The sequence below is a fragment of the Mytilus californianus genome, unplaced genomic scaffold, assembly GCF_021869535.1.
Source record: "Mytilus californianus isolate M0D057914Y unplaced genomic scaffold, xbMytCali1.0.p SCAF_9, whole genome shotgun sequence".
Taxonomy (NCBI): domain Eukaryota; kingdom Metazoa; phylum Mollusca; class Bivalvia; order Mytilida; family Mytilidae; genus Mytilus; species Mytilus californianus.
Genome location: NW_026262745.1, coordinates 79,617,469 through 79,634,206, shown reverse-complemented (window position 1 = coordinate 79,634,206; position 16,738 = coordinate 79,617,469). Strand labels below are relative to the sequence as shown.

General features: G+C 31.6%; 1 protein-coding gene across 3 annotated transcripts in view; it reads left to right on the top strand.

Annotated features, from left to right (window-relative positions):
* Nucleotides 1–16,738, top strand: part of LOC127715725 (THO complex subunit 2-like) — an 87,582-nt gene that overhangs the window by 7,781 nt on the left and 63,063 nt on the right. For all 3 annotated transcript variants that reach the window (XM_052221888.1, XM_052221889.1, XM_052221887.1), the window contains exons 3-14: nucleotides 955–1,006; nucleotides 1,633–1,703; nucleotides 3,419–3,540; nucleotides 4,924–5,057; nucleotides 5,449–5,609; nucleotides 6,191–6,277; nucleotides 7,004–7,147; nucleotides 8,444–8,616; nucleotides 11,528–11,717; nucleotides 13,301–13,461; nucleotides 13,784–13,885; nucleotides 14,423–14,507. In XM_052221888.1, the coding sequence (XP_052077848.1) occupies nucleotides 955–1,006; nucleotides 1,633–1,703; nucleotides 3,419–3,540; nucleotides 4,924–5,057; nucleotides 5,449–5,609; nucleotides 6,191–6,277; nucleotides 7,004–7,147; nucleotides 8,444–8,616; nucleotides 11,528–11,717; nucleotides 13,301–13,461; nucleotides 13,784–13,885; nucleotides 14,423–14,507 (1,482 nt within the window). The remainder of the gene's footprint in view (nucleotides 1–954; nucleotides 1,007–1,632; nucleotides 1,704–3,418; nucleotides 3,541–4,923; nucleotides 5,058–5,448; nucleotides 5,610–6,190; nucleotides 6,278–7,003; nucleotides 7,148–8,443; nucleotides 8,617–11,527; nucleotides 11,718–13,300; nucleotides 13,462–13,783; nucleotides 13,886–14,422; nucleotides 14,508–16,738) is intronic.

Genomic DNA, 16,738 nt, shown 5'->3' with positions numbered 1-16,738 from the left:
TTTTTAGACATCAATAAATTTGTCAAACCTAACTGGAACTTTATGAAATTTGGACAGAAGCTATTTTAGGACCAAAAGACAGTATCCAGAGCAAAATATGGAAAATATTTATTTTCGTTTTTCATATTTTACTAATAAGTGGACTTAGTTTTTTTTTACAGATAACATTCAGATTTAGTCTGAGGTTAAAGTTTTTTAGTCATCAATAGATTTGTCAAACCTTAATGGAAATTTATGAAATTTGGACAGAGGCTTGTTTATGACCAATAATAGTTTTTTTTACAGTTAACAAGTAGATACAGTCTGGGGTTAAAGTTTGTCAAACCTTCATAAGAGTTTTATGATTAGGCAGAAGCTTTTTAATGATTTGGGATACTGTCTGAGGCATTCCTTTGAAAATATATTTTTTTCACTTAAATAAATTTGTAAACCTTCATGGATTGTTATGAAACTTGGACATAAGCTAATCTTCAAGACCAAGAAATAGCATCTAAAGAAAAAGTTTGAATTTTTTTTTTAAATTCTGTATTTTACTGATAAATAGACTCACTTTTTAAGTCACCATTACACTTTTACACTGACAGCAACAATCGCAGGCAAGACACAGGGTTCCACGAAACCTCTTACAAATTTTTTTTATAATAACATGCCATAAGTAGTATATCAATCATGAATTATTTATTACATGACATTTTTTTTTTCTGTTTTGATTATAAGACTGAAATAAGCTTAGACATGGTATTAACATTGGTTTCTCTTTATTAAAAGTACTGAAACGATTTGTAAACTGTGTTATGTCACAAGAGGTAAAGACGATGCTCAGAGGGAATTGGATGTTTTTTTTATTCAATCATCTGCACCAATTAAATATTTTTATTACCTATCAAAATTAACATATAGTGGAATAATACTTTAAATAATGGACATTCTCATTCTATTTCTTTATGATTTCAGGATTACAAGAAAGAGGTTCCATTATTACTTGTTGATGTCTTTTCTATATTTGGTAAGATACTATTAAACTATAGAAAAGCAACTACAGAGATGATAGAAACACCAAAAAGACAACAGTGTTATTCAGAGCTCGAAAATTTAAACATAAAAAAAAAATAAAACAGAAAATAATGTCTGACAACAGGATGACATCTTAATATCATGATTCTATGATTAAAGTTAAAGTTAATATGTATGAAAATAAGGAGATGTGGTATGATTGCAAATGCATGGATGTAAGCAACTATAGGCAACAAGTATGACCTTTAACAATGAGAAAAACCCACACCATATAGTCGACTCGGCTATAATAGGCCCCTACATGAAAAATGTGAAACAATTCAATTGAAAAAAAAATTAACGGCTTAATTTATAACAAAATAATTTCTGAAAAAACAAATATGACAGACATGAACCATCAACAACCACGGAACTACAGGCTCCTAACTTGGGACGCAAATGCATGCTTTAACTAGGCTGTCCTTGTATAAAGGTTAAGTTTTATCTATTTCTTTCAATACAAGTTAATACAAAATATGTGGTATATATCATTTAGACAGCTACCCTTCAATGTTGATTATTAGGAGACTGGTCACTGAATACAGATGTACTTGTTTTATTTATATACTGTTATTACAGATATAGAGACAACATGTTCTGAGGATAAACAAGAAAGAGACAGATTTATTTCTTTGGTATCAGCTGTAGAGGTAAGAAATATTTCAAGAATTACAACAGGTTTGAAGCTAGTTTAAAAAGGTACATACAGTGTAATCCACTGTAAATGCTCTGCCTCATTATCAGAGATAACATGGACAAGATCATTTATAATCAGAAAACTATTGTAAGATCTCCAATGATTAGATTACTCAAAAGCAAGTTAAAAAAAACATGGAAAAGGCCAAGTTGTAAAAAAATTATCAGAGTGACATGACATTTAAATGTTTGATTAAGCATATTAATTTACATGAAATGTAGTTGCTGCAATTTAATGTGGTTCCGAGAAGATAAGTTATAATCATGGGATGAGAAGAAAATGTGTTAATAAGTGGAGATACAATATTTTATAAAGAGAACAGTTAGTGTTGTTATTTTATATAATGAGGTGGATAGTGAAATTTTTTTATCTGGTCCCAATAAATCAACAGAAAAAATGTTGGTTGTTTTACAAACTGCAAAACTTTTTTTTCCCTCAGTTTTAGTTTGTAACCCGGATTTGTTTTTATCTCTATCGATTTATGAGTTTCAAACAGCGGTATACTACTGTTGCCTTTATTTACAAGACTTTTGAAAACTATTTGATGAATTAATTCAAGGGATTTTAAGTTAAAGCTGTAGGCTTAGTATATTGTGACAGCAAAAGTGCAATAAACAACAAAGAAAAGACTTAATGAATTAAAAAGAATATAATGTAACATTGACAGGAACAATCAAATATTGTGTAACATTGACAGGAATGATCAAATATAATGTAACATTGACAGGAATAATCAAATATAAAGTAACATTGACAGGAATCATCAAATATAATGTAACATTGACAGGAATATCAAATATAATGTAACATTGACAGGAATCATCAAATATAATGTAACATTGACAGGAATCATCAAATATAATGTAACATTGACAGGAATCATCAAATATAAAGTAACATTGACAGGAATAATCAAATATAATGTAACATTGACAGGAATAATCAAATATAAAGTAACATTGACAGGAATAATCAAATATAATGTAACATTGACAGGAATAATCAAATATAAAGTAACATTGACAGGAATAATCAAATATAAAGTAACATTGACAGGAATAATCAAATATTGTGTAACATTGACAGGAATCATCAAATATAATGTAACATTGACAGGAATCATCAAATATAATGTAACATTGACAGGAATCATCAAATATAAAGTAACATTGACAGGAATAATCAAATATAATGTAACATTGACAGGAATAATCAAATATAAAGTAACATTGACAGGAATAATCAAATATAATGTAACATTGACAGGAATAATCAAATATAAAGTAACATTGACAGGAATAATCAAATATAATGTAACATTGACAGGAATAATCAAATATTGTGTAACATTGACAGGAATCATCAAATATAATGTAACATTGACAGGAATAATCAAATATAATGTAACATTGACAGGAATAATCAAATATTGTGTAAATATATTATTTACTGTGGAAAGTAATGATATATTTGATAGAACACTTATCATCTATTATCTATTGGAGAACAAAAGAATCAAGAGAAAATATACAGCAATCCTTATGTCAAATGAATGCAATATATTCCAGTAAGGAAACCCTGAACGAAGCTGTTTTTTTTTTTTTTTTTTTTTTTTTTGAGAACGCTCAAATCATCTACTTGGGTGTAAATGTGACTTGTTTATTTCAGGGATTAATAGCACCAACAGTGTTTAAAGAACGGCTGGATTTTGACACATTGGAAAATGTAGGCTTAATTTCCTCTAGACAGCAATATCAAGCCAAATATGTTAAAACAAAAACGAGATTATTGTAAGTACAATTCTGAAGTGTTATATACAGAATATATGGATCATCTATTAAACTATTGAACTTAATCCACAAAGTACTCAAACACAAACTTACTTAAATAGTACAGCTGTAAGCACTTGAAGGATTTATATCTTTTGATACTTTCAGATTTGTTAGAATTTCTATATTTTAAAAGGATTGAATCTGTCTTTTTTTAATCATACACCTTCCCTAGCTTCCTGAAGCTGACCTTTCCCACTTTTTTCTCAGCAGCTGCTCCTTAACCACTTGACAGAAAGTTGTCAAACTCACCACAGAATGTCACTTGCATGTATGATTAATATTTGAAGGATCTTAAGCTAAAACAAAACACATGCATCAGTATGAATCACCAAAACTGGATGAATAACTGATTACGTTTTGTAGTTTAGTTTTGCATAAGCTGGCCCCTGGCTGACTTGCACACTTTTTTTATTCCGTTAAATACAAGTGGTTTCCAGTTTATGTTATGCAATGCTGTGAAAAGAAACGCGAGAAATTTTTAATGAAGCTTTCAATTTTGAAATTAATCACTGTATAATGGATTTTGAATTAAAATTGCACATTGATATGGATTAGATAAAATATTTGGTTTTGAAAATGATGAGGGCGCACTCTACAATTTCAGTAACAAACATGGTGGAACGTAAACAAAACTCGGGATATCGAGTTTTTCTCTTATTGCTTGCTTATCGTACTCTTATAATCCGCACCCCTGCCTGGCAGCTTTAATTTTTAAGAATAAAACTGCGGCCTATACAAGCCTGAATTCGGTACATTGCAATGATGTTAAGGGTTTACTTTGGCATGGCATGGACTTAGTCATATCCACATACTATATTCATGACAGTACACATTTGTATATGCTTCTCCCAAACCCCTAATTTTAATAAGTTAAAACTTTATAATACTCAGAATCTTCACCATATAATGTCACTGTGTACCTATTTTGTTTTCTATCTGAATTAATTTTGTTATTTCTCTTAGCAAATTATGGAATTTGCCATTACTTAATCTGGGTATCCATATTGTATCTGAAACACTTCCTAAACCCTTATTAAAATTTATTTCAGAATCTTGATGTGTAATAATGACATTGTGCAGCTCCTATTTTGTTTTTGATCCAATTTATTTTTGGGGTTCCTCTTATCAAATCATGGACTTTGCCATTGCTTTATCTGGGGTACCCATTTGGTTAGAATTTTTTGACAATTTATCATTGAAATTGATACAAAATCTTCATCATTTTAAAATAGGTAAGTCATTTAATAGATGTGATTCTATGGTATTCTAAATTTTATTTTAAAGAGATCTGTTTTTTTATGGTTGACTGGTGTCATCTTAACAGTATTAATTGATTTGTAGTTACAAACAGATGAAATTTAATTTGCTACGAGAAGAAAATGAAGGGTATGCCAAACTGGTAGTAGAGTTAAACCAGGAAATAACAGAAAAAATCACACCTTTACAAGTTATAGAAAATCTTAAATCATTGATAGGTAAGTCATTAAATATCAGAGGGATTCTATGAGATTCTGAAGTTAGGGGGAATTCTGAAACCTCTGTTGGATCAAATGGAATTTTAAAGAATTCATTTTGAGGACTGAATACTATTATTATAGTCAGACATTGAATGAAATTAACCAGAACAATCAATGATGAAGTATGGAATAACAATACATGTATATACTCCTGTTCACAGAATAAAGAAATCAAGAAAATTACTCCATAGTTTGAAGAGTAAAATATTATCGATTTTATTTTTAAAAGTTGAACCGTACGTATCTAAATAAAGAAGTAATAGAAATTCATATGAGCATATAATTATCAGGGATCAACCTACATGTAATAGATATGGTAATAGCTAAATGTTGTACATATTTATTTTAGGATGTTTTGACCTTGACCCAAATCGTGTGTTGGATATATTGTTGGAGTCATTTGAGAATCGACCAGAACATGATCAGTTTTACATCCCAATGTTTAGAGAATATGTCAGTGAGCCTAAGACACTGTGTAATATCATGGGATTTAAATTTAAATTTTATGCTGTAAGTAAATTTTAATGATATTTCACAGGAAGTAAATGCTGTCTAGAGGAATGAATTATTTTGTCATGGAAAATTCTTCTTTGATTTACTTGATAATTTTGAAATATACTTTACATTAAAGCTGTTATCCTAATGCTAGCAATTTAAAGGTTTGGTTGGCTTGCTTGCTTTGTTTGTATAAATGTTTGCTCAAGCATTGTAATTAAAATTGACATCTGCAATCAATAGATAGGTGGGACTTCAGCTTGTTTACATTATACATAACATCCAATAACATTTAAGTATCAATAAGGTATACGAGCTGAAGCCCCACCTATCTATTGATTGCAGATGTCAATCTTAATTACAATGCTTGAGCAAACATTTATACAAACAAAGCAAGCAAGCCAACCAAACCTTTAAATTACTAGAATTAGGATAACAGCTTTAATTAAATGATAAATATTTGATTTCTTTCAGTTGTTCATTCATATTTTAATTTCTTCAAGATCTGTCTACATGACAACAAGGGAAAGCAGGGTTTCTCAATTGATATTGTTTGATTAACATTTTGCATAGTCCTTTGTTTTATTATTTTATAGTCAGAAGAAACTCCACAGTCTCTGTATAAAATGGCAGCTGTTTTATTAGAAAATGGATTGGTTGATTTAGACTTGCTTTATCCACATGTAAGTAATACTTTTCTTTCTATTCATCAAACATTTATCAAGGTAAAATCATTGACCATCAGATTTTAGTAAAAACACCATTAAGAGCTAAATGCACCTCTTAGTTTCTAAAATGACCTTATATCCCCATCCAAACACCTATACAGGGCTACCTCTTTCCATCTTTTCTTTACATGTTTCAAACAACAATAACATATATCACCGAGCTTTGGCTAGTTATGCTACTTGGAAGAGAATTTTATTGTTCATTTAATGTTCCACTTCCTGATTTCCAAAACCTTAAATCTTTCAAATGTATGATGTTTTGTCTCATTAAGTTCACAACATTGAAATGGGATATAATTAGTAATAACTCACAATACTGCTGTGGAATGGAGTCTGTAAAATCATTATAGTTCTCATACATGTTTCTCAATTTAAACCTACAATGCACCTAGAGTAGACATTTTGTAATGCACATGCATTTAACATACTTTTATTTTTTGTATTCCTTGAATAAGAGAGAAAAAGGTCAGAAACAAACCAATGACAAGAATACCAAGTTAACAATAAAATACCATAGTACATTAAAAAAAAAATTTATTTGTGCATTGACTTTTCAGTAATGAATTAATTATAATTAGGTATCTGGTGATTGTATTAAAGAAATTGATGATAAGGAAGATGATATCATGCATTGTAACCAGTAAAAAAGTTATAAGTATAAACATTTTGATTTTTTTAAAGCTTTCACCAGCAGACAGTAAGATTTGGGAATTTCATGAGAAAGATGTAAACAACGCCAAAGCTCATGCCAGGAAGCTTAACATTGTATCATTAGCTGATAAAACGGAAGATAAAAAGACAGATGAAGAGGCTATTATAGATGTGGTAAGGTTGAATTGTCATTATATAAGCCCTTTTTAATTGATTTTTGTCTCACCTTGACAGAGTCAATAAATCAGATATAGGTATGCTGTTTCCTGCTGCGGCGTCAGCATTGTAATAGTTTCTGATTAGGTCAGTTTATGGGGAACCACTAGTGGCAGGTCAATGATATTTTGTATGCAGTTGTATTATTGGCACATCTCATTTCCATGGAGATTAGTTGGCCCCACCCCTTCAGTCATGGTCTATTGACTTTGAAACTATTGCTTAGTTTACATGTATTAGTTTGTGATTAGATCAGTTTATGGTGTATCACTAGTGGTTGGTCAATGATATTTGGTATACAGTTGTTTTAACATTGGCACACCTCATTTCCATGGACATTATTTGGCCCTGTTCCTTCAGTCATGTATCATTGACTTTGAATATTTTGCATAACTTGTATGTTAAAGTATTGCTATTTTAATTTCAATATTTAGATATAAGAAGATGTGGTATGAGTGCCAATGAGACAACTCTCCATCCAAGTTTGCATTTTACTATCTAAATGAAATAAGCCAAGACATATCTCTGTGTTAATAGTTTATTATTGTTTGTTCTTATGTTGTGCTGTAACACCACTGTCCCAGGTTAGGGGAGGGTTGAGCGCTCACAAACATGTTTAACCCCACCACATTCTTTATTTGCTTGTCCTAAGTCAGGAGCCTGTAGATCAGTGGTTGTTGTTGGTCTGTCATATTTGGTTTTCGTGAAATTGTTTTGTTATAAATTAGGCCGTAAGTATTCTCAATTGAATTGTTTAACATTTGTCATGTTGGGGTCTTTTATAACCGACTTTACGGTATGGGTTTTTCTCATTGTTGAAGGTCGTACAGTTGCCTATAATTGCTTATATCCACTTCATTTGAACTTTGGCAGATAGTTATCTCATTGGCAATCATACCACATCTCCTTATTTTTATATTATACCCAAGCTTTGAAAGAGGGATATATTAGTTTACCTCATGAAATTTTTATCACATTTTCCTTAGAAAGTACAAATCTCACTTCTATACTTATAAAAGAGAAAAGTTAATTGTAATAAAAGTTACACCCATGATTTCAAACACAGAATTTCCCAAAATTAATGTGTACAGTAATACATTAAGAACATCTTCTGTTAACAAAAACTTTTGAATTCTTTTCAACTTGCATTTGAAGAAAAAATTTGGCAGTCAAAAAGAAGGGGAAAAAAAACTTGATATTTATAATTCTTCAGAAAAGAACCAGTGTTGACTTCATTTTATTTGATTGTTTCAGCATTCAACCAATCAGAAGTTGGGATTATGTGGAGAGTTGCTACAGTTTGGATGTTGGAGTAGTGTGAAACAGATTCTAGACAGATTACCAGAGTTTTTTGCAACATCATATAGACCTGTTACTATGAAGCTGTGTGAAACTGTCCATAAGATGATGGAATCTTTTTATAGGGAGTATGTTACCATGCTTTAAATACTTCATCAGTATTACATTTACTTTGCTCCTTCCATTTATATCTCACCTGGTCGGAAGGGCCTTGTGAGCTTTTCTCATCACTTGATGTCCGTCGTCATTAACTTTTACAAAAATCTTCTCCTCCGAAACTACTGGGCCAAATCTAACTGAACTTGGCCACAATCATCATTGGGGTATCTAGTTAAAAAAATGTGTCCAATGACCCGCCTGCCTACCAAGATGGCCGACATGGCTAATAATAGAACATAGGGGTAAAATGCAAGTTTTGTCTATTATTTTGAAACCATAATAAGTAGAGAAAATCTGACGAGAGCAAAAATGTTTAGAATGTTGAGCTCTACCAGTTGTTCATATACGTCAAAACTATCAGACGACTTCTTATAGGAGTTATTTCCCTTAAATGACAAATTTTATCATTTTCTAAAAAATTTTGTCTACTATTTTGAAAACTAATATATAGATAAAGAGAAACTTTAAATTGCAAAAATAATCAGAAAGTCATCAGTCAACTTTTTATTAGAGTTATTGCCCTATGATGACGATGTTTGCCACTTTTTTGCGTTTTTGTCTTATATCATAAAAATTATAATAGATAGATAGAAACTTAAATTAGCAAAAATGATCAGCAAGACAAGATCTCAATTAAGAAAGAATGGAGGAAATTGTCCAACAACTCCTTATTGGAGTTACTGCCCTTTAATGATGATTTTCCATTGTCTGTTAACTTTTACAAAAATCATCTCCTCTGAAACTATAGGGCCAAATTTAACCAAACGCAACCAAAATCATCATTGAGGTATCTAGTTTAAAGAATATCTCCATTGACCCTGTCTGCTAACCAAGATGGCCGACATAGCTAAAAATAGAACAATGGGGTAAAATGCAAGTTTTGTCTATTATTTTGAAACCATTTTGAAACTGTTATAAATACCGTAGAAAGGCTTGTATAGTTCGCACTGGTACATAGTCCGCACCCCCTTCTCCCCACGAAATTTTAGGTAAAAAAACTTTTTGTAACTGTTAGAAAAGGTCTAATGAAACTCCAGTAATTTCAAATCCTGTGCGGTCGTTTGCGGTATTTTCTTGGAAAAACCTGTTTTCCATCATCAAACAGAAGCTGAAACTGCTTGTAAATGATTCTAGAATGCTTCATGATTGTTAAAATAAGTTTAATTCACTTAAAAAACAATTTAGAAACTTGTGTATGTTTAAACAGGAAGTTTAAAAAGCACGTGTAAAAGAAGAAATTAACCGGTGAGAGTCGAAATCCGTACATAACAGATATCACTATAATATGACTTTGAAAGTAAAACAGTTCCATCCTTTTGTAAAACAGTCTTTAATATATCTATCACATTAATGTTTGAAGGGTCTTAAGCTAATACAAACCATATTAGTCAGGATGAAACACCAAAACGGAACGAACAATAACCGATTACGTTTTGTAGTTTACAAATTCTAAGCTGGTTTACGGTTGTCTTTTTCACTATGTTTGTATCGTTTCAATCAAGCAGATACCAGTTTATTTCAACTAATGCATTGAAAAGAAACGAGAGATTTGTAATGAAAGGTTTAGTTTTTATATTTATCAGTATTAATTTGATATTGAATAGAAATAACTTATTAATATGGATGAGTTAAAATTATTAGTTTGAAAAATGATAAGAGCGCCCTCTACAATATAAATAACAAAGATGGCGGAACGTAAACAAACCACTTCGCCCGCGAAATTGAAATTTTTCTCTTATTTCTTGCTTATTGTACTCTATAGTCCGCACCCCGTCTGGAAGGTCCAATTTTGGAGAATAAAACCGCGGACTATACAAGCCTTTCTACGGTAGAGAAAATTTGACAAGAGCAAAAATGTTCAGAACATTGAGCTTTACCAATAGTTTTTATACATCAAAACTGTCAGACGACTTCTTATAGGAGTTATTGCCCTTAAATGATAAGTTTTACCATTTTTTTTCATTTTTGCCTTTTATCTTGAAAACTATAATAGATAAGAGAGAAACTTTTCATTGCAAAAATGATCAGCAAGACAAGTTCTACAAGGCATGGTTGAAATCATCAGTTGACTCCTTATAAGAGTTATTGCCCTTTGATGACGATTATTACCAATTTTTTTCGTTTTTGCCTTATATCTTAAAAATTATAATAGATAGATAGAAACTTAGATAAGCAAAAATGATCAGCAAGACAAGATCTACAATTAAGACGATATGGATCAACAAAACAGATTTTTGTCATGAATTCTATTCTTGTCTATAATTTTGGCGAGTGTCCTTTGTTGAATATGCACATAGACCAAGGTGAGCGACACATACTCTTTAGAGCCTCTAGTTATTTAAATGCATTTTTTGTTTATTGGTAGGGTGATTACCTTCAAGGTCGACGCCACAGGTCAATCCCCTTTTTTGTAGCTCGAGGTTAAGCAACCATCAGTCAATCAAATAATTCAGTTAAATATAAATGATGGGGTAAAGGTAAATTGAACTTATCACAATTTCCTAGTTGTTAAAATTTATGCAAGATTTACAAATTAGACATGACAAACAGCACAATAAAAGAACCAATTAAAATACATGTACTATTTATAAGCCTATCCTGATATATAAGTAAAAAATGGCATTTGTATTTTGCAGTGAGTTGCAAGTTGTATTGATTTACATGTGTAGATTGTTATTGTGGGTTTATCTCATCTTGTACTGCAGTATTGATTTTAATAGTAGATGTTGTTGCTTACATTCAGTTTTATCAAATGAACATGAATTTGTAATATATGAGATACAAATTAGAAAATGTCTTATTTGTATTGTCAGAAATAATCTGATTGTTTAATGGATATATTTTTCATATTGGCAAATAATGGTTTTGTTTTCTTTTCAGGAATTGTGGCATTCCTAAGAAGATATTAAAAGGGAAGATAAAACAAGACAAGAAGGTTCCACAAGTGAATTCTTACCGAGAGTTGCACCTACAAGTGTTTTCTATTTTACGTTATCTGGGCCCATACACAGCATATGATCCAGTTCTTATTGCCAAGATAATAAGACTTGGAAAAACATTTATGTCCAAGGTAAGATGTTCTATATTGAAAAGTGGTAATTTGAAATCAGCTCAAGATGTAGGAAAAAATAGAAATCACCACTGTTCCTCATCATAGTTAGAAATTCTACATTGTCGAGATTAAAAAAGAATAATGCATATTAGAGTTAATGAAAAATTTCTTTAAGATTTATGAAAACTTTGTTATTTTGTTACAGAAGCAGGATGGAGGCATTACACCAGAAGATGTTGGTTCACTTGACTTATTTATAATATCTTTATTATTTTGTTACAGAGACAGGATGGAGGCATTACACCAGAAGATGTTGGTTCACTTGACTTATTTATAATATCTTTATTATTTTGTTACAGAGACAGGATGGGGGCATTACACCAGAAGATGTTGGTTCACTTGACTTATTTATAATAACTATGTTATTTTGTTACAGAGACAGGATGGAGGCATTACACCAGAAGGTGTTGGTTCACTTGACTTATTAGGGCCCCGCCAACTTCCTAGGTCAAAGGTCAAGGTCAAAAACTTTGGTTTTAGTTGACAACCCCATGTCCTATGGTAAAGATCGTGTCCACTCTATATCTTGAGAACCGTTATGATTTCAAAGTTTATACTTGACATGTATATAAACCAACACCAGAGGGTGTGTCATAATGTATGTACAACTTCCTAGGTCAAAGGTCAAGGTCAAAAACTTTGGTTTTAGTTGACAACCCCATGTCCTATGGTAAAGATTATGTCCGCTCTATATCTTGAGAATCGTTATGATTTCAATGTTTATACTTGACATGTATATAAACCAACACCAGAGGGTGTGTCATAATTTATGTACAACTTCCTAGGTCAAGGTCAAAAACTTTGGTTTTAGTTGACAACCCCATGTCCTATGGTAAAGATTATGTACGCTCTATATCTTGAGAACCGATATGATTTCAAAGTTTATACTTGACATGTATATAAATCAACACCAGAGGGTGTGTCATAATTTATGTACAACTTCCTAGGTCAAAGATCAAGGTCATAAACTTCGGTTTCAGTTAACAACCCCATGTCCAATGATAAAGATACAATTTTTTTACCACACATTATTCACAGCGGGGCCCACAGAGATGGTTCCCATCTCAATGATATCCTTGTTTTTTTGTTACAGAGGCAGGATGGGGGCATTACACCAGAAGATGTTGGTTCACTTGACTTATTTATAATAACTATGTTATTTTGTTACAGAGACAGGATGGGGGCATTACACCAGAAGATGTCGGTTCACTTGACTTATTTATGATATCTTTGTTATTTTGTTACAGAGGCAAGATGGGGGCATTACACGAGAAGGTGTTGGTTCACTTGACTTTGTTATTTTGTTACAGAGACAGGATGGAGGCGTTACACCAGAAGGTGTTGGTTCACTTGACTTATTTATAATAACTTTGTTATTTTGTTACAGAAGCAGTATGGAGGCATTACACCAGAAGGTGTTGGTTGACTTGACTTATTTATAATAACTATGCTATTTTGTTACAGAGACAGGATGGAGGCGTTACACCAGAATGTGTTGGTTCACTTGACTTATTTATAATATCCTTGTTATTTTGTTACAGAGGCAGGATGGAGGCATTACACCAGAAGATGATATAGCTTACTATGGCTTCCTCAACATGTTGGATGAAGTACTCCTACCTAGTATGTCCGTGCTGGCCAATAATTGTTGTTTGTCCGAGGAGTTATGGTCATTTCTCAAATTATATCCATATGAACTCAGGTAACTTACCACTGTTTACAATTAGTGTATTAAAAATCTCTTTTGCTTATTCCTGAAAATGTTGTATTTTAACATGTTCAAGTTGAGCTTTCAATTTTCTAAGAAGAGTACTTTTCTGTTTTAACCTTTATGAGAAACTCTAAGAATCATTTATGAATACATGGGGAACATTTTATCTAAAAGGCCATACAATGTATAGTCAAAACTTGTGTAAGGGAAGCCTATTCACAAGCAGTATTGTATCATGTGATAATTGATTATATAGAAAGAAAATGTTTACCTTATTTATCATATATATATGTGATTTTTACTGTTTCTACAGGTATAGATTGTATGGGAACTGGAAGAATGATACATACAGTCAGCATTCTAAGTTGATCTGTATCCGAGCTGATTGTCTGGAGAAAGCTAAATACATCATGAAGTAAGTCCTAAATAAAATATAAAGGTCATTTAATTACTTCTCTTAAATATTGATATCAGACCTAAAACATTTACATTTTCACAAAATTACATACTTACAAAATGGATTGCTGATTAATAAACCAAATGAATAAATGCTGGTTATAAAAAAAAAATCACCTATATTTTATCAATTCATATATGTGATTTTCTTGTCAGCAGACCTTCTTGGTGTTGTGGTGGTAGCATGTTTGCCTCAAGTGCAGGAGGTCGTGGGTTGGAACCCTGGATGGGTCAATCCAAAGACTTTAAAATTGATATTTCCAGTTTTTCTGCTAAGCACGCAGTATTAAGGAGTAAGATAAAGGATTGCAAAATATTTTCTCTAGTGTAGCCTATGTTGAATCTAGTTAATTTCTTTGTATCACTGAAAGTTATTTCAATAGTGGTTAATTTTTCTGAGAAATAATTTACATATGCAAATGGTGAAAAAATATTCTGACGACTATAAACTGAATAAATACCAGGAATGCACTAAATTCATGTAATATTTTTGTAGACGTTTGTCTAAGGAGAATGTGAAACCCTCTGGACGACAGCTTGGGAAACTGAGTCACAGTAATCCTGGTGTATTGTTTGAATATGTAAGTAAATAGATCAGTGATTTTTGGACTAAAACATAGTAGTAGTATACACTGACTGGGGTAACATTTGGACTTGAAATTCATTGAAGCATTAAAAATCTAAAAATTTGAACAAATAATAAAAGTCTATAAACAAGTTGAATTGTTTTTTTTTTTATGATTGTTCTGTGTTTGTGTCTCATAGACATTTAACCCACATCTTTTTTAATATTCATGGTGAAAACAACTCCCACTATGTTGAATAAAATTTTGAGACACTTCATTATGATTGTGAATATATCATAGAAGTCAAAGAAATGTAAAATTGGGCAACAAGAAAACTGTCAGCAAGATACTGAATGCTTCCCTTATACATGTAGATTTAGAAAAAAGATGAACTATATTGTGGCTACAGGATCAGTTGTGCACACCACTAAGTGGTGTGAGATAACATTAAGTTAATAAATAGTGTTTCTCAATTAGCATAAGTGTACATGTTCAATTAGAATTGAATTAAAAAACTCATAACAGAGCTCCAGATAAGAATTCACAAATTGGGGTTTTTACCCACCATTTTTTTATGTAATTGGGTTTTAAAGTTTTTTAATTGCATTATCAATTCCAATTCACCCCTCAAGCAAATATCAAATTGGGTTTTTCACCACCAAGCTCCTTAATGTATTGGGTTTTTTCATCAACACAATATTGAATATTTAGGCATGTTATAATCACATTATATCAACCCCAGATGTGTTTCCATCTTAAATGTGTTTCTTTCTTTGTAGAATATGTGCTAGCTGTTTTATTTGGTTTATCCACTGACGAGCAATTGTACATTTAATTTGTGTCCCGTTTTAAACGTTCTGTCAGTTTTGTATTTTCTCAAAACTTATGTAAACTGCAGCTGGTGTCACTAGTTGGACAGGAACTAATTGCCTTTCTAGATCCCATATGATCACCCTACAGTTTAATTATAGTTGGGGTAGGTGTGGCTAAGTGTTTAGATTTTTTTGTAATATATGTGAAATTTAGGTGCTGTAAGAAAGTTTTGCCAGTCCTTTCACCTATTTGCCAGATCTACTTTTTAATAAAAATAAAAAGTAGTTTCCAGATTTAAGATATACCCCAAAACCTTGAGGTTTATAGGGTGGTTTATAATGACGGAGACCACATTCAACTTAAATTTACAAATAATTCTGCAACATCAAGTAAATAAATGACAATGTTATACTGCACTTGCAAATAAGACAACTATCTTAAGCATCTAGAACAATTAGACCAAAACAAAGAAAGTGTCAAGCTGCATTGACGTAAAAAACGGATATGTGTATTCACTCATCAACTAAAATGAGATAAATAATATATAAACTGTTTTCGTTTAATTCAATTTACATAAATCTGGGTTAAATTGTCCCTTATCAGAACTTTTGGTTTCCGATGCTTTCAAACTAATATCATGTCATAATTGATTTGGCCTTTCACTTTTTCCAACTGATTTCGTTTTTGACGGAACCCCGTGTTTATCGCTCTAGCAATGTTCTCGTTATGGTACGCAAACACGCCCGTGCGTTCAATGGCCGCTTCCTAAAATCACTAGCTGAGTCTTGTTATCATCATAACTTTCCCTCAGCTATCAAAAAGAAGCCGAAAACATGCTTCTATTCAATATTTTTACCGGACATTTACTTTCGTTTTAATTCATTGTATGTTATGATAACCGAGCAATTCGAAAAAATATGACAGCATGTAACACTCTAATTGGATAAACGCCGAGAAGATCGAAATGTTTTCATAAACACGTGTACTACCTTTTGAGCAACGGAAAATTCCAACAGGGACCCATTACAACTACTTGATGCAGGGTTCTATTTTTAGAACGAAAGGACATTTCCAATTATAAATATTATAAAAATAGATTTACGCGACGACTGTAATCAAGTAAGGGTAAATAACGCAAACGATAGCGAATAAAAGCGTTAAGAACCCATGTTTTTGGCATATAATTGGGTTTTCCTTTGAATTAATTGGGTTATTGAACCCTGCAATGGGCAATTGCATTGGGTTTTTAATTATTTTTATTGCGTGATCACGCAAATACGCAGCTTATCTGGAGCTCTGCTCATAAGCAAGCTGCTTCACCATTTTGTCCAACATCATCTTCATAGTTTAAGTGTTATATAGTGTTTGTAAATAGCCATGAAGGTTATGTGAAGGTTATGTGAAGGTTATGGGAAGGTTATGTGAAGGTTATG